Genomic DNA, 24,775 nt, shown 5'->3' on the forward strand with positions numbered 1-24,775 from the left:
ATCTTTTTTCGCAAGTCTCTATAGTTTAAATTAACTTCAATTTTATTTCTTTTACTTACCACATTCTGTCGCAATAAATCGAGCTTGTCACACTTAAGCCTAGTGACCTCCATTCTCAGAGTATCATTTTCCACAATCCCATCCTTGCTCGTACACCTGGCGGTAACGTGAGTCTCTGCGGAACTCATGGATTCGAGACCTGTGTCGCTATCGGGATATACAGCCTGATCGAGCTCGAGTTCGCTGTTGAGCGAACTGTCGTCGCTCTCCGAGATCACTCGTTGCGTCACTTCTGTCGTCGCTGTTTTCTCTTGCGTGCGAAGATTCTCGTGAGTTAGTCGTTGCACCGCTGTCGCTGTTGATGTTGGTACCGGGCTCTTGTCGACTATAGTAGTGTCACTATCCAGACAGACAACGCTGGCACTTTGTTGCGATTCCCTACGATCATATTCGTCTTGTTGCAATGTCGCTAGACTACTGTCTTGATTGTCGGTATTGGATAAACTGCTGTCCTGACTGCCGAGACTACCGCGTTCTGAATCCCTCCTCAGTGTCAAATCCGGCGAGCCGAGAGGACTGGACGGTTCCACTGAGCGCTTGCTACTGCCACTTACCTAACACACAAAAATATAATTTTTAATCTGTTTTATCAGGTCTTTTTATTTATGTATCTCGTATATATATCTGTCATTACTCATTTATTCATTCATTTGATTCACCTTTATTGTGGTCGATTGCCGATTGCTCGGTGGACTGGGTTCCGTCTGACCTTTCTTTGCTAGTTGCTGCGGCACACTTTCCGTCGACGCATTCCTCACGCGCGAAATCAACGCTTTACGTACGGTGTCAATAAATCGCGAACCGCTGCTCCCTGAAGCGGATACATCACTCGTCGTTGGACTCACCGGACAGATAGTCAAACCCGAGTTTCCTAGAGTGACCGGACCGCCGAGAAAATCGCTCGTTTTAGTCTGTAATTCCTCCGTTAGGGATTCCAACAAGGCCGATCTAGTCCGTAGCTGAAAATTACGCAAGTTAACTTTGGCGCAATGTTCTTCGTCACATTTTCAGAAAATTATCGTAGCAGCTATTGGATGCCGTTATATGGGAACATGGACGCTATACAATTACGTGGAACGACGGAAGCAAAAAGATGGGAAGTTCGGGAAGACGGGAAAGCTTACCTCCAACTTGGAAAACTTCTCAGCTTTGTAAGCAGCGTTCTCGGCGTTTACGAGTTTCGTAAGTAGGAATTCCTTGAACTCGACACCTCTGAGAAAGACCGCAGGTGTCGGCAGGGTTGGACCGAACCAGGGAACATCATCACGCGCTGTCACACTGACTTTGTACCTTTATATAGAATTTAATTATTTATTGCTTCTCGCATTAACTCAAACTAATAGTTTTTCGACGAATGTTTCGAAGATGTTTAGATAAGTAGTTCGATAATAAACTATTTACCAAGACTTTAGCGACAGTGCAGGCAGTGTGTGGAAAGAGCAACTATGAATCTAAGAATATACCTCGTATTAGGAGTGCAGGGGTCGATGACTTGTACGACGATAAAGGCGTGCAAGAAGTGGCTGGCAATCATGTCCGGACTGAAGGGTGTCGGTTCCTCCTGGAATATGATGGCGATGATGTCGTTACCGATGTGCCGTTTACGTTGCAATTGCTGTGAGTCGCCTGGACTGTACGGTAACAACGAGGCCACATGAAACAGCACCTCTCGGCCTCGGAATACTTCGTACACGGCCGAATCGCCGGTCTGGCCATGTCGAGTGTCCAATCCACCGCGATAACTGCAATATTATCGAATTAGAAAAGTAAAAATAAAGAATATAAAGGCAAGAAGAAATAAATTTCATCTTTTTATGCGATCAAAAGCGTACATTAGGCAAATATTCGAGATAGAGATTAGGGATCTTTTTATTCCGTATCCTTGCAATTCTATATAATATCTTTAAAAGGCATTTCTTGAAAAAAATAATTTTACCCCTTGTGATCCTTGAGATCGATTTTTTGGCCGAGCAAATCGAGAAACTCTTGAAAGGCTGGCGTGATTTGCCGATTGCCAAAGAGTTGCTCTTCGGTGACTTGGCCAGCTCGCTGATGTAGAACGCCAAACTTGAACCTGGAGACCAGAGCATGTTCGTCGTATCGAGCGATCAGAGTACCGGCGCCAGGACACATGACCGGCATCAGCGGGCTCACGTTCAGAGACTCGTTGATCGCCTGCGAACAATTGTTCTTTGATGAGAAGAATGATATGTAAGCGGCAATACATAATCGACGTATAATTATGGAAAAGTGAGGCAAGGTCTTTCCTGTGTTTTATCGCGCTGGATGGCAGCACGCCTCTTTCTCTTTCCTTTTCTTCTTCTCGCTTCCTCCTATGGATCGCCACTATGCGATCGCATACATAACGAGAGATAAAGCATGAATACACGATGGATATTAAATAATTCAGTCTGTTTATGCGTTTTTTTTTTGCTCACTGATGGAATATAAAACTTAAGGTCAGATATAGCCTTTCCATCGGTACTAATGATTTTTTAAGCAGTTTTCTACTACGTAAAGTGTTTTATCTACATTTTTATATTTTTACAGATAATATGAAACAAGACCTTGCGTACTCTCTCTCTCAGTCATCCTTTTCTAATATATCTATATTTATTTTTAATCAAAATTCGCACTTTTAAATAAATGCAAAAAAGTAACAGTTATCCCTTCGAAATTTAATTTTTATTTGATTCTTTTTAAGCTAATATTTAATCTTTTTATTTTAAATTTCAATTTAATAATTACGATAATTAATTGATTTATTGATTTACTCTTGATATATATTTTCGACAAAAATCATAGATTTCTAATAAAAATTTGAATTTTCGAATAATGATAAAAAATAATATTCTTTCGAAGTTTAATTTTTACTTAATTTTTCTTAGATAACATTTTATCTTTTTAAATTTCAATTTAATAGTTACTTTGATTAATTGGTATATTCGCAAGTATAAATTCGAAAAAAAATTTTTTTTTACAATTCTGTAAATTCTTTTTTTTTTCAATCTACAATTTTTTTTCCTCTTTACGATGTTTCACGTTTCAATAGTTTTTCTAGATAAGAAAAAAAGTATGCAGGTGCGATTATACATTGCGTAAGCTCCCCATCCAACTGTTAATTATTCAAACACACGATATCACTTACAAGGGAAACTTTCATCGTCGAGTTCGCTCTTCGCTGCGATGTATTCGATCGCACGTGCGATTGTTTGATCTTAAAACAACTTTGAAAAACTGGGCCTATAGTAAACGTTTCACAGTGTTCGTGTATTAATATCACTCTCCATAAACACAGCGCGATCCATAAGTTTCTTATTATTTCTTCAAACATATAGGTAATCGAGAATATGGCTGTGTGTCTCGAGTGCGCTACCCGATATAAGCAACGTCTCCGATACGTAAACAATGTATGATATATTGCACAATAGCTCCGAGTAAAAAAAACATAGTTCTTTTGAAAAGTTTCTCTCATAGGTTTTAGAAATTGGAACAGTCTTTTGAAAAAAATGTTTACATTATATTCGATTTTAATTTTACGAGTTGTATCATTTATTAAAAGTGAATAAATGAAATATCAAAAATCAATAAAAATATTCTCATGATTTTAAATATTATTTTATATAATTATATTTGTTCGAAATTTAATTTTTATTTAATTTTTTCTATCTAATATTTAATCTTTTTATTTTAAATTTCAATTTAATAGTTATTTTAAATTCAAAAATTCTCTTTCTACAAATATAAATGTTATTTTATATAATTAGCAATATAATGTAAATTTGTATATATTCGATTTTAATTTTGCGAGTTATGTCTTTTATCAAAAATAAATAAATAAAATATCAAAAGTAAAATAAATAAAAATATTCTAAAAATAAATATTTCAAATGTTATTTTATAATTAACAATATAATGTAAATTTGTATTATAGCACATTAATCTATCTTAGAATTTTCAATGAGTTTATACGAATGCGTGCTTCCCGAGATATTCTAATCTGAATTTTATCGCGTGACGTTATACTCCGACTGTCAAGGATCATTGTTGTAAAAGAACGACTGTTACCCATGTCGCCATTACCTTGACCATTTTCGTCGGTGTAGGATTCGGGCTGAGATTCGTGGCGGGGACCAGGTCGTGCGTCGATCCCGCTCGCAATCGAAGCAACACCCGCCAATGTTCCTGTCCAGCGACCGTTTCGGCCTTCACCGAGACCAGGACCGGGCCGTTCTCACCGTCCCTTCCCACGAAGTTCACGTGTTCCTGCGGATAAGAAAAAGAAGCCAAGACGATAAGATGAGTATTTCATGCTCGTGTGAGGCAATTATGGTAGCAATTAGCCACGGTTTCCGGTACCCTTCATTAAAAACCATACGTCATGTCTCTCAAGGATCATTGAAAAGTTGGAAATGTCATGGGAAACGTTGCAGAATATTAGAAATTGATCTTTTTGATGTTTTACATATTTTTATTGATGTTTAAAAATGCATATTTAGCTCTTTTTATTCAATACGAGCTTTTGTGCATAGTGTTAAAAGATGCATGTGCCATGATTCTTATGTAATTTTCTGAAATGAAAAAATAATCTAATTTTATTCTGTAGAATATTTTAGGGATATTGAATCTAATTTTTTATTTTAAAAAATTGTGGAAAATAAGTAGTATCATTTTAAGATTAGATATCTCAATTTTGCTGAAAATTTTTCATTTCTTGAAGATTAGAAGAATATCAAATATTAATTTTTTAAATTCTAATTAGATTCAATATTCCAAAAATATTCAATCGAATAAAACTAGACTTTTCAAACAATTACATGAAAAGCAATATATCACCTCTTCACTTTTGCGAATACGCGCAGAAGTATTGAATAAAAAGAATTAATACCCAAAATTTAAAAAAAAATGAGATACTACTTAAACATAAAAACTATAAAAACATATAAAATGTAAAAAAAATCAATTTCTAATATTTTTTCTAAATTTCTAAAACTCATTAATTTTTTATACTTTTTCATTCCTAGATCGGATCGTTAAGGAAGTAATAAAGATTAATAAAATAAAAATTGATCTTCTGTATACAACAGATTTCCTTTTCAGCTCACAAATTTATGCTTTAAAAGTTAATTGAAAAATTGTAAAAATTAATTACAAAATTTCAAGCTTTTTAAAATTCTCCAATATAATTTTCCATAATCCTAGCATTAAAAAAATAAAATATATTCCTTTTAAATTTCGCAATCGCAATTTATCAAGTTCAACAAAGTAAAAATCACATTTGTTGAATTTAAGCGAGAATACCCTGTGATTGACAAACGTTGTAATGTTGTAATGTGTGACAGGCATTAGAACAATTACGGTAGTTCGCGCGTTCCGGATTCAATTAGACATTACGAAATTGCCGCGAGTAAAATAAGCGTATGTAGGTGATTGCGGCCCTGAAACGCCACCGTGTTACGCAGTAATACGTCAGAACGCTTTTGCAAACTATAGTTGGCGCGATTTTGTCCCGCGATTTCGTTCACATACACGGTGTCTCGCGCGTATCGAGATATATCGGGGACAACGTATTATTACGTAAAGAGCGAGTTTATCAGAAAGTTCGGTCGATCGGCGGCTTTTCGTGGGAGTCTAACGTCAAATGTAGGTCAGTGATAAGCGCGGATGTTATAACAAGTCCAAATTATCGATATCGACCTATCTGTATTCGTATACAGCAACGTTGCGAGTTGCTCAATTTACGATTCAACTTAACCCGAGCTTTTTAAATCAAACGATTATTCTCGAAGCCGATAATAAAACGGTCAGTGTGTTTTCGCAGAGACATCGAAATTCTTCCAAATAAAAATGTTGCCAAAAAGCAAACATCGTATGCACGACCTTGTTTCACGTGCAGATGTCGAGTCGGCTAAATTTACACACACGCAGGTTTCTTTATTTAATTTATCTGGAAAGTGCGCGCGATTCTGCACATTTTGCAGCGTTTCTCGACGCGTAAACAGAAAAAAGAGAGAGAGAGAGAGAGAACGAAAAAAAAATCGTACGTCTCTCCCCGCGAGCTTTAGGCCCCTCTTACGCTTCTCTCTCTCTCTCGGATATGGAACGGTGGGTAGCTGCAAAAATTACGATGCGAACGGCGAGTGTTTCCTCCGTTTTACGAAGCCGCGACGGGGAATAAAAAACGGTGCATCGTCGTCGAGCGTGCATAAGCACGCGAGCAAAAATGCGAGCTCGGCTTAGAGAGATACACGAAAGGTCGGGTCGCGCATAGAGAATGATGCGCGATGAAATGCATACACACAACTCCCTTCCCCTCGCTGTTTCGTTAACCTTCGGATAGGATGACGTGGAGGGAGAGGGGTTATAGAAAGGGCAACGCGCCCAGAGTTCACAAGAGTTCACGCCATTATTGTACGTACACGTTTATTATTGTTACCATTATTGTTATTACCACTTTACCGTTACATTAATTAAATATAATAACAATATTATCACACATGTACACTTGAGGGGCGTCGTCAACTGCATGCGTGGATTTTGGTGAGATTAATTAATAATTTAATGGCGATTGAATTACTTAAAGCTGTAAATTAATCGCGAATCAAACAAACGAAATCCACAAGTTTCAACTATAAATGAAAATTATATATGTGCGTGTTTTTTTTTTGATGGAAGAAAATGTCTACTTCCTGGAGAAACATGGAAAACTTTAAATTCTCAGGGATTTCTTTTATATTTAGAAAAATTGGAGAATTCTTATAAGAATTTTATTGAGATTTAAGAAACTTTAAAACAATTTTTTTTTGGTATAATTTTGCTCTTATGAACAGTCGACTATTCATCGATAAATCAAGTAGTGAATACTATGTTTATAAAATATATTATAGGTGTATATGTATCGTTTATAATTCAATGCCATAGCAAAATATTGAATATGCAGTATGTATTCTTTATTGCAATTTTCAGTGATTAAAAATGAAAATGTCATGCAAGTGAAAAATGTTGTGAAAACTTTAGTTTTTTTCATTTGGAAATTTAACATTTGAAATTCAAGTAACTTTGTGTTTTCCCTTCCCACGAAAAAAGCATTAAAAAATGCATACAATAGATAAACTTGCTTTAGAAAAATTGTACCAAAAATTTTGAAATTCTCTTTCTAGAATTTTAAAGTAAAAATATGTGGGAGGAAATTTTCAGGAAATTTTTATACATGCATAATTTTCCCGAGTCAATATATAAAGCAGGAAAAACATGCACCATTTTTTCTTTTCAGGATTTCTGCGTGTCTCTTGGATTTATAGAGATTTTTTCGCGAGTGGATTAATTCTTATCGAAAAGTCTATACGCTTCTTCCCTTATCGAGCATAATCCATGTCTCAAATGGCAAGTGTAATGCCTGTCTTGTGATATTACACGAACTCGCCGACGGCGCACCCTCCTCTATTGTAAGCAACGAGTTTTTACTCTGTATCCGCGCTGTTTCCTTTGTTCTCCGGCTCTCGATTGATATTGTTACCTGTTACTATCGGCTCTGAGGTGAACCGTTTGCTGTTACGGCTCGAATTACTCGCGCACCGTTGTAATCTCCCACAAGTAATCGCCCTCTCCTCCCATATGTGTGACTTCTTCTTATGGCTTATTCTTCTGCTCTTTTACGTGTGTAACAAACGGCAATTACGATAGCACGAGATATCGGTATTGCGTACTAGCAAAGGCGTGTGTCCCTGTTTAAAAAGTCCGATAAGAAATGATAAAAGCAGATTCAAATTTGATTAAAATTTTATATAAATTTATCTCATTTCAATTAATTCATATATATATATTTGATGAGATAAAAAATATCTTTTTCTTTCATTTCTAAACCGTATTTTCTTTAAATATTTATCCTGATGTATATGCATTTTTTTGTATATAATTTCAATTTAAATCTAATTCAATCAGCGAATTACAAGACTTGAGATATTTATGCATACATTATATTTTTTTATGAACGAGCGTTTGTATAAATTTTGTCAAAAAATATTCTCATAATGTATATAAATTTTTGTTATAGAAAAAAATTACATTCTATATATCATATAAAAATGTTATATAAATTTTAAATCAAAAAATAAATCGCAATAATTAAGTGATGTGTAATAAGAAAGATTTGAAAACCTGTATTATATAATATACTTATTATATATATTTAGAATATATATAGAATATTTACGAATCAAAAAATAATTATTTATTTTTTGGCCCGAATAAGTGATACAATTAATTCTGATGAAAATATAGCTAGATAAAAAATTAAAAACGATAAATAATATAGTAACGAAATGAAACTCATCAAATATAATATCAGATAGAAAATATGATATTTACGAACTAAAATTCGCACGATTATATAAACCTTTCCTTTATCTGATTTTATTGGACTTTTTAAGCAGGAATATTTTCGCTCTGTTAGATATGATATAAAAAGAGATTAGCAATTCGTATTTTAACAGATTAAATATGTACTGACAATTACAGTTATCAAATATGTAATATGTACATACAACTGTTGCGTTCTTCTTATTGGCTGAATTTCTTAAAAAATTAGCAAAAAATTTAATAAATTCGATATTCATTTTTCTCTACAAAATTGTTTCCACTGAAATTGCGAGACAAAAATTTAAAAAATTACAATATGAGAATGTTCTTTGAATTTTTTTCTTATCACGTGCTATTTGAATCATATCTTTGGATTGAGAAAATATTTCGAACATTGCAATGTAAAAATAAATGTACTAAATTCGTGGGATTTTCAGGAGCCAATTTCGATCTGATTTTCTCGTATCGTGGTTCCGCATCGCGTTAGGTATTGCAAGCGTTACTTCATACAGTTACGGATTTCAGCGTTCGAGTTGCAAAGCAAAAAAAAAAAAAAAAAAAAAACAATTACGAGCCAAGCAAAAGGTAACACCGTCAGTAAAGGTAACAATAGGCGGAACGGGAACTCATCCGTCGAGCCTTATCTAGAAAAACCGTGCGCACGCAATGCCGGAAGCGGAAAATGGTATGCTCTTTTTCTTACAAACTATGCGCGGCTTAACGATTCACTAATTAGCAGACTTTCCGAGAAGGTGCGCAACACTCGCACTATTTGTAACAATATATCGTAATAATATTGCATTCTAAACGAGACTCGTGCATAATAACGATAATAATAATAATAATAATAATAATAATAATAAATAATGAATTTTTTTGAAATTCGACATGTCGCAATTTTCCCGATATTTTTCACATGCTTTCAATGACACTTTCTCATTTTCCATATTTTTAACAACTCGGTGATGGCAGATTTTCATCGTCAACAGCCATTTTTAAATCTCGCAAATATCTCGTTTCACTCGAGAGCATCCTCTTGCAGCAGCTTATACACGTATTAAAATGCATCTGTCGCTATTTTCAATGAAACATTTCTCGATGACTCGATGATGCGACAACCGGTGAAAAACGAAGGGAAAAAAAGTGAGGGAGAAAAGTGGAGAAAATTGCGAATAGGAATCAAGAAAACGATCGAGGACGGATGAATATCGGAGGAGGAGAAGAGAAGGATTCCCTGCTTGGTTCTCCAGGCATCGGAGATACCCTAGTGGAGACTATGAGAACGTTCCCACTCCCACGTCCAAAGTGCTCTTTTCCTTTTCCTATGCGCCTCTTTTTTCCCTCCCTCGCCCTTCTCGCCCTCATCGCTGTCGCTCCGACTCATCCTTTTCTCCCTCTCGTTATCTCCGTCTTATCCCATGCATGCATCCTTCTTTCCTCGTACACCTACGTGCGTCGGTTGAGCGATCGCAGTTCATCACGGTTCTCGAGTTCTCGAATACGGTTTCAGGGACGGCGAAACAGGGTTCACCAGGCACCCTGATCTCGCTTGGCTCGAATAAATTAAGAAACATAGAGAAAATGAAGAGGTACGAGATCGGTATCCTTCAGTTTTCATTCAAATTTCGCTTCTTATTAGTTATAATGGACATTCGAAAAAAAATCGCAAGCAACCAAGTCTATCTTCTGATCATCTACTTTCATGAAGAGAAGTCCGCGAGCTATTCAGAGATGAGAAATGAGAGAAAACGCTTACCCTGCCGACGAAGAAGCGACGATAGCACTTGGCCGTATCATCCTGGTCTATCCTGGGCTGCCAGGCGGGCTGCGCCGGCAGCAACGCCCTGCCGGCCGAGTCGAGGGTATGTCGATGATCGGTACCATCGACCCAGTATCCGGACGGCGTGACGACTAAGGGCGGTTGGGCGCCGGTCGTGGCCTGCTGCTGCAGAGCCGCTTCCATGAGCGCCCTGCCCAAGGGTGCGTCGCCCACCGGCGACGGTGACAGCGCTGGAGTGTGATTGCTGGGCGCACCACCACCACCGGGACTCGACGTCGTCCTGTCATCTCTCGGGGTCTGCGACAAAATTATGGAAGCTCAATTATTCATCCGCTCCTACCTTCTGCTTATGATTTATGTCTGTACAAGCGAGATTTCTATGGAATTGCATTATCGTCCCGTTGCTAAAAAATGGAAGTTGCTAAGGACCCCTGACATTCATCAACTCCCTTCGGTTTAATAATTATATGCTGCACTTTATCGAGACTTACAATCTCTCTGGTATCATTTAATAAGTATTTTGTGTTACCCGTCGTAGTTTGTACATTTGTTTGCTCGTGTAAATAGATTTGTAACGAGGGTCCTTGAAATGTCAGAGTGTTTCTTTCGCCATCTTTTTTGGCGAAGAATTGCGTAAGGATTACTACAGGAAAGGCAAAATATCTCCTTTGACATTATGTTAATTCTATACGTGCCTGTAGATCTCTGAATCTATTTTATTTTTAGATTCAGTTGATTTTGAGAACAACTTCAATTTTTGTGTTTTTCAAATTATTATAAAAACAAATTAAATTAGAAGAAGAAATTAAATAATATTAGTCATCGTAAAAAAATTAAATAATACTACCAACACTATTGATACAATCTGATGGAAAATAATCTCTACTGAACATCTCAATGTGTCTTCGTTCGGTTAGAATGTCGATACTTGCATGTTCGTGTCAACCTAGTGTTATCAACCGCTCGTTTAGTTATCAGTCGCCAAAGTTAAGGTGTCGAATCGTCCGTTCTCGCGACCGGTGACGTTGATTGCCTCGTGTCGTTCGTCTTTCCCGAGGCGAACGCGATCGATCGGCACAAACGGAAGAAGCGACAAGGAGTCTCGTCGCGTGTCGTAAACGTCGAGGAGAGATCGAGGCGAGTAGGTCGAACGGTAGACGCGACAAGAAGTCCCATATACGAGCGCGCGTTCGTCGGGGAAACGGAAACGAAATACGTCCACGTGTCACCGAACACCGTGGGCACCCACGCGGATATCCTCGTGTGGACCAAGCCAAATATCGACTGTTACCCGATAGGTACTCGGAATACTAGTCCCGCGATGAAACGATCGATGCGCAACAACTTCTAGTATTTCTCTTACCTATGCAAAGCATGCAGATAATTATTATTTTTTTATTATTATTTTATTTTTATTTTATTTTTATTTTATTATTATTATTATTATTTTATTATTTTATTCACGATGAAATTTTAGTATTCTGTGCGCGATGCCAACAACAAATGTTCTGCATACATTTAATATTAAATTATTTCTTATTAACAGATATGTAATTCGTAATCGATATAATAAAATAATTAAATACGTGCATAATAATAAATTGATTTCATCCAATTATTTTAGAAGAGAAATAGAGAGGGGAAAAGCTGATTAAGGGAGTGAATGAAGCTTTCGAACGCGGCGTTCTGCGCTATACGATTAATTTTGCATAGTTAAACTACCATTTGTGCATTAATGTCGACCGAGAACATCAACAGATTTCTCCAGAGATGAACGCATAAAAGCGGTCGCGTTAATGCGCATTTTCTCTCGAGCTTCATTAGGGAAGATTGCGACTTATTCATGTCGCGCGGCTGTAATCGGCCCGTTTCACACTCGGATATATCTGCTGAATTTGACCCCGATTCCCCCGCCTCTGCGAAATTTAAATGGCACTTGTCGCGCACCTCTACATCTCGTGTTATTTTCCTCGACTCGAGTTTTTCATGCAAGTACACATTTTCGCACGGGAGACTGCAATTTATTTTAATTATTACTTAAGAGAGAAGTACTGCGATAATCAAAGCTTGTACGACGTCGGATTTCGCAGACATATCTGGACTAAGAAAATTTAATCATAATTGAATCTTCGTGGGGGAGACTCGTGCACGATCGATCGCGGAATCGATATTACGATGACCTCTTTCTCCTTCTCCCTGTCGGCGGAATAATTCTATCTTTCGTGGAAAGGTGCAATCCCGCGATAGCTTCATCGATCAATGACGCGCATCGCGAGCGGGATTACATTACCACGTGTATTATACACGCGCTATCGCACACAAGTGCATACCGCTAAATGCACGTGTCACTGTATGCATCCGCTGCATACCGCGACATCGAAATATCGACGCGATTTAGTTATCGGATATTGCCTCAAAGCGACACGGCATAATTCGGCCACCTCGATCAAATCTCCAGTCCAATAGGAAACTATTAACACGTCGATCGCGCGAATTATAGCGCGACGATTTCCGAAACGCTAAGTCTACGTTCAAATTTTGTACAAAAAATTCCCCGAAAATTCTCTCGATTTCCCAAGTATTTCTATTTAAAATTATAATAGATAAAGGAAATATTTTAAATATTTTACTTCTTGGTGCAATTTTCTAAAATAAATTTTCTCATTGTATGCTTTTCCCTCGTATGAAAGAAAAATACTGCTAAGTTTCAAATGCTAGATTTGCAAATGTACTGAATTTAAACTTTCGTAAAATGAATATTTTTCATTAGCATAACATTTTAATTTTTCATCATTGAAAATTATGATAAAGAATATGTGTTACATTTTTAACATTTTGTCAAGACATTAAACATACCAGAGACAGTAATAAATTTTAAATATGTATAATATTGAGAATAAGACTCATCAAAATGCCAACTGTTTACAATATAATAGAAAATTTGTCAAAAAAGATTTTGAAAAAAGTCCCAACAAATTCCACGAATTTTATGATATTTCCAGGTATAAAAGAGATCCCTGAGAATTTCCCAGGTTTTCCACATTTTTTCAGAGACCGTTTCTGTCTGTAACAATGTCGAGCTCGAATATTCATATCGATTCTAAAATTTCAGGAATTAAAGATAATAAATCGTTATTTTTTAAAAAAAAGAGATTAATTTTTCGAGCTGTTGATTTTTCGCAGTCTTAGATGAAATGCTCCTCTTTTTGTTGCTCTTTTTCATCTTATACGTGCGAAATCGTTGCGGTCATCGCCGATTATTATCCGGACGCATCGAAGTTGTCTCGGTCGGACGTTCACTAGAGACTCGTCCCGATAAAACCATTCTATTTCGAGTTCGGTTCCGTTCGAACGGCACGCGGCAGAATGAACACGATTCTAACGAGGCACGAGGCGAAGAGAAAAATGTCGGAGTGGCGTAAAACGCGGTTTAAAAGTAATGCGGATGTGGCCTCTCGGATTACGTTTCTTCGAGGTCCTCTTCCTCGTCGATTTTTCTGTGCTTTTCCTCTTTTCATCTCTCTCTCTCTCTCTCTCTTTGGAAAGAGCATTTTAAGTCATCGCGCGTCTCCGAAGAGAGAGAGACTCCCCCTTTCGTCCGCTAATTTTAAGCGTCTCTAATTTCGAATGCGAGCAGAGGATTAAAAAAAAGGAATCCAGAGATGTAAGTGCTCGAAAAAGAAAAGACAAAGAGAGACAGAGCGCAGCCTCCTCCGCCAAATATAAACCCCAGCGCGGCGGAGGAGTCCGGATAAAGGACCGGAGAAGGAAATACATATTGCAAAACATTTCTCAACTACTAAACTCACTCGTTATATTTAGAGTATTTTCGAAGTTTGATCGTGATTTTATATGGACTCGAGTTAATCGGAATAAATAAATTTTTTTACATTTATTTCAAATCAGCACAAGAATTCTCATCAACACCTTCTAAAGCTAAATTTCGGTTAAATAAAAGATTATTTTGATTAATTTCATTTATCAAAAATATTTAAAATTATTATCCAATTAAATAATTATTCGTCCTGCACATTGTAATATTTTTTTTCTTTTATAAAAAAATGGGAATGTATTACTTTTTTTTCAACAAACTTTCAACATAAAAATTGTTCAAATAAGTTATTGAAGAGTCGTAATACCTTCTAAGACACTCGACGCTCCAATGTTGGATCTCGAAAGCATCGAAATAAGGAGAGCCAATCGCGACCCCAATAAAACACACTCGCACGCACACGTTGCAATATTCAGCACACATAACAGCTGCCGATATATTATTACCGGTACCACCTGCTGCGACGCCATGTGTGCTCGTATTATTTACACCCGCTGCCCGCTTTTTGTGGTGGCCATGTTCACCATATAACCGTGTAACGGACGTATTTTACAGGTGACTTTAGAAAAAAAAAATAAATTACATCGCAACGACACGAAATCTCCACAAACTAAACAATGACAAGTGACGGATTTAATTACGCGAGTCTGAAGAGGATATTAAATTGGAAATAAATTAAATTGAAATATGATAATGTAACATATATACATTATTTACATTTTCTGAATGAACGTAAACTAATAAATATTTGATTCTGCAATTAACATGTTTAATGAAACAAAGAAGGTGCGTGAAATATATATTTGTCCAACATTTAATAAAACTTATAATCGATATTCCACGAGTCTTCAATACGATTCGTTCTCTCTGTCTTCGATTAATTTCTCGAGTTCTTGAAAATTATGCTGCTCGATATTAAATGACATAAAATATATATAACATTCATCTACATAAAATTTCCGAATACAATAATAATTCAGATATTAATTGCATATGAAAATTCCGAATGACTGGAGCGAAACGTTTCTAATACGATGCTTGCACATGTACCACGCACTCTATTTCCGTCTCGTAGAATTCGAGGTAAACCGCGCGCGCGTCTTCGATATTTATGGCGGTTTATTAACGTGAGAGTCAGCAGCATGTACGATTACTAGAATAACAAATAGTAATAATGTCCCTCGTTACGCACTTTTCGTTGCGTACGTTTGCCCCTGGCACATTTTTTTCCAACAAAATTAATTGAGTAATTAAGACAATACGTGTGGGATTAATTAAATAAGGAATTAACGCGTGAATATCATAATACAATATACGTTATGGTAATTTCAACGCCTGTGTAACAATGTTATGACTCTTAATTACGCAATTAAACGGTCTTAGAAACTTGAACAAGTTTACTCCAAAGTTGTGAGAATTTGAATGTCCAAATTAATTTGAAATTAATTTAGATTACAATTAAATAATGAAAATCAATTTTGTTCAAATTATTAGAGAAACGGGTTAGACAGACTCGCAATTTGCGAATCTTTCGACCGACTATCGATTTCCCAACGATATTATCGTGCACGATTGCGAATTGGAACGGCTTATCTGTCTGTAATTAATTGATCCTGATTTAGCAGGAAAGCCGCACGTCGGATTCTGGAGAAAGTTGCACTCGCATCTTGTAAGAACACAAGGGCCGATTGTATTCGATCGGCTTATCTAAAGTGATTCACGTGGCTGAGTCACACACGTGCGAGAGAGCGGAAGAGTCTTGAGAGAAGACCTTTTCGGACCCCTGTCGATTGAACGAAAGTCACGCTCGGTGCATGATTTATACAAGAGTTTTTTCAAAAATTTACGTTCACGTTGCTCAACAAATGTCATTATTGTGTCGTTATTTGATAAGTATAATTATTTAATAAATATCAAAAAAGGAAATATAATTTTATTTTTCAATTCTTGAGCTCATTTAGCAAGCGATTTGTATACTATGCGAATCGTATATAAATATCGTATATAAATTTCAAATTTTAATATATAATTATGTAAATTTTTTATTTTTCCAGTTGAGTAAAAATTGAAAAAATCACATTTAGTTAAATTATTTAATAAATGTCAGAAATAATCCAAAATATAATTTTATTATATAATATTTAATCTTTTGACAAGCAATGTATATATTATGCTTGCAAATAATATATGTAAATCACAAATTTTAATGTATAATACAATTATACATAAAATAAATTATAATTCATTAAATGATTAAATAATAAATAAATGACTAAATAATTAAATAAGAAATTAATAAATAAATTTTTGATTCTTGAAATGCTAATGTCGAATAAAATTAAAAAGAAATCATTTTAAAATCATATTTCTATCTCCATTTTATTTTATTTGCAGTCTCGCTGCAATTTGTTTAGTTATATACAATAAAAATGAAAATTTAAATGTGAAATAAAATAAACCAATTCTCTTAGTCAATTCCGATATTTGGGAACCGTATTAATTAGCGTCTGTCCTCGACAGGAGGATACAATCGCGCACACAACACATACCCGACTTACATAATATCTCTCATGTTTATAAATATCCATGAGTGCGATAGAGAATGTGGAAAGCTGTGTGTATACTCGAACAATAATTATACCCTTCCGAATATCACTGATTGCTTCGTTTTGTCCGATCGTTATTGCACTTTGAAGGCCAATTTGTACGCATTATTCGCAACATCTATTACACCACAAATGTTATATATGATATTTTTGCGTATATAATTTCTATAACGCCTTTAAATTAACACTTGTTAGAATTCCTGCAAATTATATATAATATAAATTGTGCAATTATATAGGAAAAATCGAAAATCGAAAATGTTGACCGTAAGAGACCGACGATTCAATTACGGTCAAAGAATCAACGTTCCAAGTTCGAGAAAGAGAGATGAGAAAGATCGCGCGCGTGGAATAGTTTGCCTTTTTCAAGGGTGGAAAGTTCCGAAACAGCATGACGCGGTTCTCGTTAGTTAACGGCTTCCATCAGGGGAGAGTCTATCATTGTTCGATAGTGCTTAGGTATGTCTGTATCTGTACAGCTAAGCTAGCGATATCATCGGCAACCTCGATGTGATTGCGAACAATGGTCGGTTGGTAGGCTGTGTTGTGTAGGTAATGTTGGCGCATGAGAGTGGAAATTATTTGATCCGGATGAAAGGGGAAGAATGAGGGGAACGACAGGAATATAGCGTCTATCTCTGATGTTTGAAGAAATAACGAATTGGAAGTAACAAATTTTTTCACAATTTTTTGACATCAGAACTCTTTTCGCATGAAATAATCATCACAAAAAATGTCAAGAAAGGAAAAAAATTATAAACAAATACAAATAAACCAGTTGAACCGTGCAATTCGAAATCTATTTAATTCAATGATTACAAAGTTACAGAAAAATTTCAAAGCTAGCACAGTACTCAGAACGCTATAATTTCAAAGGAAGCATTGAGCCTTGAGAGGACTGGACGAAGCGGAAATATAAAGAGGCAATGAGCAGACAAGGACGGAGAAAAAGAGAGAGGATTTTATTGTACACGTAGGAGAAAAAGAGATGGTGAAAGTTAAATTACGGAGGCAGGAGATATGTAATATGTACGAAGTGTGAGTCATCGAGTAGGAAGCCCTCGATTGAATCAACGAGGAGGAACAGACGAATAGGTAAAACTTACAATTAGAGGAATCGCAAAGATGCGATGATATCAAAGTTGGCACAATTCCATATTTTTTATGGTAAAATTATGGTAAAATCCACGCCATAAAAACTGCTATTTCTTCTGGGAAAAATGGCATAACATGGTTTTTTTTCCTATTAAAAATGTTTTTTAATTATAAAAAAATACGACTATTAATTTTCAATTTTTAAAAATTTTAAAAATCTTTTTCTCAATATTCGTCATTGAGATTTCTAAGTTAAACTTTATAAAATAAGAAATCCGTAATAGATTAGAAATCGATGTAATAAATAAATAAATTTTTTGTTACAAGATGTTGAATAGTAAACGCGAATAAATCTATATAAATAAAAATATTTAATTCTGTTACGATTTTATATTTTTCTCATTAAATTAAAAATTAATATAAAATTCAATAACATTTGTATTATCTTTAAAGTTTTTAATTTAAAAATGTATTTTTCATATATTAATTTGAATTAAAAAGACTATTATTACACACACTGGTTTCGTTTTTTTAAACAATAGTGATTAGTATAATTTAAAATATCTTTTTTGTGTGTGCATAAAGTTATATAAATAAAATTAAACTATTACATATTAATCATTTTTTATAGTTTTTTGCCAATTTATTCCATTGTCCGAGACAGTAAAAACCTAAATAGTCATGGTTTCTTCTACTCATTGGACTTTCCCAATCAATCTTAATAGTTAATTAATTGTTTCTAGGAAAAAACTTGGCAAGAAAAATTGAAACTGGATACTGATTATCTCTAATGGATCAAACGACAATAAAAAACGACACTATAAAGTGTAATTTTAATTACTTAATAATATAATATAAAACAATTTTAATTCAATACAATTTTTTTGAAAGAATTAAGAAGCAAATTTAATTTTCTCAAATCAAGATTAATATTCGCTTCCCTTTCTTTCGCGAGCTCGACAAAATTAATTCAAAATAAACTTTCTCAAAACTTTGAAAATTCATTTTCTCGAGTCGATGCAAGAAGAAGAGCCGCATTGAAGACTTATTGTTAGATGTTGCAGTTGCGATCCTTGCGAAACTTTAATATTTAATATTTAACGATGAAACATGAAAGAGAGATCAAGGAGCAACGGCAATGTTTAACAAAGATTGGCCGGCTTTCTCGGGAAAACGAGGAGTAATTCGTGCGTTTTGCAACGTCCGTCAGGCATGGACACTACCATAGCCATCAGGACGCGGAAGCGTGAAATACGTGGGAATCTTCCGCGTGCGAGCGTACCCTCCCATGTCGTTCCTCTCTTCAGAAACCGCGAAAGTGCTTGCGGATGTAAACGAGCGTTTCAAGGATGGAAAAGGGCGAGCGCAACCCTCAAAATGGAGAAATAGAGAGGCCGTGCATCTCTTAACGGTACATCTTCTCTCTCGGAATTTCAGGGGGCGAATGCAAACTACCGCCGCAAGGGGAAAGGGGGAAAGGGATCGAGAGAGAAAGAGAGAGAAAGGAGACTTTCTAGAGACGGAGGCTGCGAACCTTTGCATGTTTCTTGCACAAGCGAGAGCCGCCAGAATCGATCGGAGCAGAGTTAGTTACGATAAGGCTAGTTACGATAAGCGCGAGCAATTTCGCCTCCCCGTGAATCATGTGTCGATCGCAATAGTAATATCGGAAGGGCGTATAATGCCACGATGACGCAATTTATCCGCGAGTAATGAGCTTCCTCTGCGAGCGAAGAGGGGAAATTTTCGAACGATGCTTTCGTTCTGGCCAAATTCTTTCCTCTTCTCGTACTTTGCGTCCTTATAATGGTACAAGTTGATCGATAAATATCTGGATAGCTTGCGAAACGTTCCCGGGTTTATGACATCAATTCTGGTTTATGACATCGCGATTACATTTGGGGAAATATAAATTGTTATGACAGGCTTGTTCAGGGTCAATAGCGCTTCAAAGATAATTTCTAATATTTATTTTTATAGATAATGTAAAATATCGAGGGTCTTCTACCATTAAAATGATGTATAAAAAGGAAGAAAGAGAAAATGATCAAGTTCGACAATTGTAATATTCAATTATCCATTAGTTATGAAGAAAATTTGATATGAATAATGTACAATTACATGTATATTATATCTTAATACTCATTTTCCTCCTCTATAACTTTTATATAGTTATAATTAATACATGCTATATACACAGATACAGCTGTTGTTTACTCAGAATACATTCTGTCAGTGTTTGCCTCCGGTATATTAATGAACCGCTGCTCGGCGTTAATGAGCCCACCTCCGTCAGACTGATTAGTTGCAATAGTTACATCCTACTTAGTTACACAAGGTGGAATAAAAGCCCTTAAGTAGGAAGTATGACGCGTTCGCCGATAATTACAAAAAGCGATTTTCTCATTAATGGAATAATGAGATTAATAACAGCTTAGAATACACAAAAAGCTTTGCTAAACTTATCAAGACCGAGAAGTTTATGTTGAAAAAGTGCTTAAACTGTAGAACATAATTATATTAATCGTATAATAAATAACTATATCATTTACACAATATATTTAATTATTATATAATTTATATAATTATATATTTATATATAATTGATTACATTTTATTATAATTCTATTACTGTCACTTTTTTGCATTGAAAAAGTATTTAAAATGTAGAACATAATTAGTAATTATTATATAATGTACACAACATATTTATTTAATTATTATAAATTAATTAGATTTATAATTTTATTACTATTAATTTTAATTTTTATTAACTGCATAATTCTATTTTTTTAACTCTGTTTCTCTTCGTTTTGTTCTTGAATAACTCAAATTCAGTTTAGTCAACAGATTTCAATTTTTAATAAATTTCCAAATCATATTCTTTTCCCGATACAATACGATAATAAATCTTTTTTAATCTGTGACAAACGGGGAAATTTTGCAATCCGTTATTACCTTTCACTAACTAACCACGAACGACCGATTCACCGTTCTAAATATTCGTCATCGTACATTCATAGTGTAAACGTGAACACGCACATGCGTTACGTTACGTAAGACGTCCACAGGGGATGACCTTATGTGCCACATGCCTTTCGTGACAAAGTGCCGTTCGTGATTAACCCCGATAACGATATCGGGCGATCCTTAACGCGGCCGCGGAAAATCGATCTCTCATTTAGAGTGACTCATTCTCTTCATGAATAGAGATCTTACATATTGACATAAAAAGTTATCTGTATAATAAAGCGATGTATTTTATCATTTATATTATTCTTATATTATTTGATATATTTCCAAGATAGCGAAAATTTAATTGTAAAGTAGGTGTATAAAGTATAAAGAATACTTCATATTTAGATATATAATCAGAATTTTTTTATAAAATTATGTTATTAATTAAATAAAATTTACAATTATTTTTCTTCTTAATAATTTTTTATAAATTATTATTGTTCTTATTATTCTTATTATTAATGAAGTAAAATTTACAAAATTTAATTTTATAATCTATATTATTTGTAATTATATTATTTTATTTAATTATATAATTTAATTTTATTAATTTAATTATAAAATTATATTTATTCCGAATTAATTGCGAAAATGATTTCGTACCCAGAAAAATGTATATAAGGCATCTTTCTCTTGATTAAGCTTTTCGGCATAATCAACCGTTGATATGATAATCGCAAAATTTATCCCACAAGTTAGTCAACACACTTACATATCATGTAAGGAAATTGTGATCTCTAAAGCCAGATACGCAGTTGGTAGATCTTGAAATGTAACCGACGTCTAATCCTCTATCGTTATTATGGCTCGTCCGAACACGATTACGTCTCGTGTCAAAGAGACGGTAAAGTCCGAGAACCGGTTACAACACGCAGAGGCAAACGTACTCTGTTTAGTGTTGGCGATAAAGCACGTACGCGTGCGTCGGAGGCGCGAAATAACCGTGCATCATGCCTCGCGTTTAAAATCACGTAAGCGATGATGTAATACGCGTCCGCGATGAGGAGAACAATTATATCGCTCCGCTGACACGCCGCAACAATTATTAACCGCTCATCTCGATGCGGACTCGCGCATCATCGAAAGAGGGGATGATGTCGAGAGATGTGGTATCGAGACATTTCGAAATTTCTTGTTTACAGAAAATTTTAATTTCCCGCTTCAAAATCAAGTATTATTAAACCGAGCAGTGTCTATTTGAATCTTGTAAACAAATTTCCTAATCTTCCAGGTATTTTTGTTCAGAAGAATCCAGGCAAAGAGAATATTTTAAAGATTCTTTATAGAGCAATTTTCTGAGATAACATTTTCTATTGTATGCATTTTTAAATATTTTTTCTATAAAGGAAAAATACAAAGTTACAAGTGTTAAATTTACAAGTGTACTCTGAAAAAAAATGAATAATTTTCGTAAAATAAACATTTTCCATTTATATAACGTTTTCATTTTTTTATCATTCAAAATTATGAATGAATTAATGAACTGCTATTTCATTCTTTTCATTAAAAATTATAATAAATATGTATTGATATTCAATATTTTATTGAGACATTCAATATATGAGATAGATAGATATATTTTAATACACATAATTTATAGCTTGACTTATCGGAGACTTGTCGATTATTTACAGAATAAGAGCAACATTATTAAAGAAAGAATGCTTTTAAAATTCTTCGAGTCCCAATAAAATTTTATGAGAATTCTCTGATTTTTTCAGGTACAAAAATATCCCTAAAAAATCCAAATGTTTTTCTCAGAAGTTATTTTTTCTAAGAAGCATTCTGGAAAAACTTTTCATAATTTATCGAATTCATGAAAATATAATTAAATATACAACCGATATCATAAAGTGAATCTTTAAAATTATTATTCAGATTTCAAATTTCACTATTGAATTTAAAACTGGAATATTCGAAAACAATTGATATTTTCCGCTCGGCGATAATAATAGTTAAGATTACAGAGAGAAGTTTTTCATTAATCTTTTCCGATACTTAAACGAGATCTTGTTCCAGAGAGGAGTGTTTTATATCCCATCGCAGAAAATAAAATCTGTCGAATAAAACGCGATAATTTCGTGATACTTCTCTCTCGGCGACGAGGAGACGGGTTACGAAGGGTCAAGGCGCTCGTGATTTTTTCATTCATTGCTTCTTCGTCGACTGGCGGTCTGCATGCGCGGATGAAAAGGGGAAAAAAAAAAAGAGACGAAAGAGGACGGGAAGTCATGGAATACAGGAATCCCCGTCTCTATCTGCGAGGAAAAAGGAAACTGAGTAGGCAGAGGAGGTGGTGAATGAGGGAAAGAGAGAGATTAAAACGAAGATGAGAGGAGAGAGAGAGAGAGAGAGAGAGAGAGAGAGAGAGAGAGAGAGACAAGTCGCTGTCTCTCTCTCTTTCTCTCTTCCTCTCTCTATCGCGGAGATGAATAATTCAGTGCAGGCGTGCATTGTTGGACGCGCCCATGTACAGTCCCGTATGTACACGGACTCGCGAGGTGTGCCAGGAATGAAATTGCTAGATGTAGTCGCTGAGACTTCGATCATTCGTATGTTTAACACAATCGCCCTTTTATAAAAATCTCACGAGAAAATCGCGCAGAGAGCATCTAACGAAATTGTGAAAATTGCGATTGTATTTCCAACGGAATATCTAAAATTACTTTTTTCCCCAATTAATTAATCGTTCAAATGTGATTTAAAATTATCACAACAATTGTTTACAAGAATTTAATTTTGCATTATATAAAATTTAAATCGAATCGAAGGTTTTTGTTTCACTGTGATAAATTAAAATAAAATTAAAACCACACAAGAAAAATTTCGTTAATTTATTAAAATTCTATGTAAGAAAAAAATTTTTCAAGTTTTCTCAGAAAAGTGAAAATCTAGCTGTTTCACAAATCAGTTTAGATATATTTAGCGTTAGGTCCAATTTGCGTGAGATAAAATTCGGAAGTATGATAGAAGGAAATATCTCTGATAAATGCCGTTATCGTGCGTTGTTGCATTAAAAGTCTTAGAGTCTCTATACAGTAAATTATCGCCGGTTCATCCTGTCACCGTTACGACTGACCAGGACTATAAAGAAACGGGTCAGGAATATGCATGCAGCTAGATTTCCCCTTGTTTTGCAAACCGACATCCAACTTGAAGCTTAGAGAAAACAAGAGTAGTAAAAAAAACATGTTAATTTACGAACTGAAATTATTTCTCAATTTTTGAAAATAAAAAATCTTATTAATAGTTTAAGGTCCTTGAAAGACTCAAACATTTTTAGAAAATTCTTTAAAGGACGGATGCATCAAATACATGATAACTTTACATGCATCCTTGTGATGAATATCAAAAATGTAAAAAAATATAAAATAATTGCACATTTCAGAGGAAGATTATTACATATTACAACGTCTCGCTTGACGTATTGTCGAGAATGTCTAATCCTTTGCGAGAATCTCCGCGGGTAGTTTAACCTAATCAAGCCTATCTGGCTCTAGAATAGATTGCTTTATCACATTTAACGCCTCCAATTTAACGCACGCGAAAACGGGGTTAAGGTCAAAAATACGAAGTCGGTAACCAATTAAATATACAATCTTCCGAAAAATCGATACATATATCTGGAAGAAATCTATCGAATTATTCCCGCACGAATCTTCATCTATTTTTTATGGCTGAGCTGATAACAGAAAAGCGTTTCAAAATAGATGTAACAAATGCTTATAGGTTTATAATAGAGGTAATCAATGCATTTTATAAACACTAATACTTTGCGAGTTAAATATTAAAGAAGAAGTGAGCGTCGGAGATCGAATTCTAGGTAAAATAGATCGATTTTTCGTTAGCCGGAAGCCAGACGGCCCGACAGCTGTGAAGTGAACAGTGCACCTGGTTGTTTATATAGGGTGGTGCCTCGTAACGTTCGCGCCCTGTTTTTCACCCGATCAAATCTAATTTTGTTTACTCGTGATCGACAAATATTACCGCCAAGTAAAATTTTTTCATGCCTTAAAAATCATATTG

General features: G+C 35.0%; 1 protein-coding gene across 5 annotated transcripts in view; it reads right to left on the reverse strand.

The window, feature by feature from the left end:
* Positions 1–24,775, reverse strand: part of LOC105249042 (rap1 GTPase-activating protein 1) — a 101,313-nt gene that overhangs the window by 2,508 nt on the left and 74,030 nt on the right. For all 5 annotated transcript variants that reach the window (XM_011254186.3, XM_011254187.3, XM_011254188.3 and 2 more), the window contains 7 exons: positions 10,175–10,495; positions 4,144–4,326; positions 1,997–2,235; positions 1,524–1,802; positions 1,185–1,350; positions 720–1,019; positions 60–614 (listed from right to left, as the gene is read on the reverse strand). In XM_011254186.3, coding sequence (XP_011252488.1) covers positions 60–614; positions 720–1,019; positions 1,185–1,350; positions 1,524–1,802; positions 1,997–2,235; positions 4,144–4,326; positions 10,175–10,495 — 2,043 coding nt within the window. The remainder of the gene's footprint in view (positions 1–59; positions 615–719; positions 1,020–1,184; positions 1,351–1,523; positions 1,803–1,996; positions 2,236–4,143; positions 4,327–10,174; positions 10,496–24,775) is intronic.

The sequence above is a fragment of the Camponotus floridanus genome, unplaced genomic scaffold, assembly GCF_003227725.1.
Source record: "Camponotus floridanus strain SB8 unplaced genomic scaffold, Cflo_v7.5 scaffold160, whole genome shotgun sequence".
Taxonomy (NCBI): domain Eukaryota; kingdom Metazoa; phylum Arthropoda; class Insecta; order Hymenoptera; family Formicidae; genus Camponotus; species Camponotus floridanus.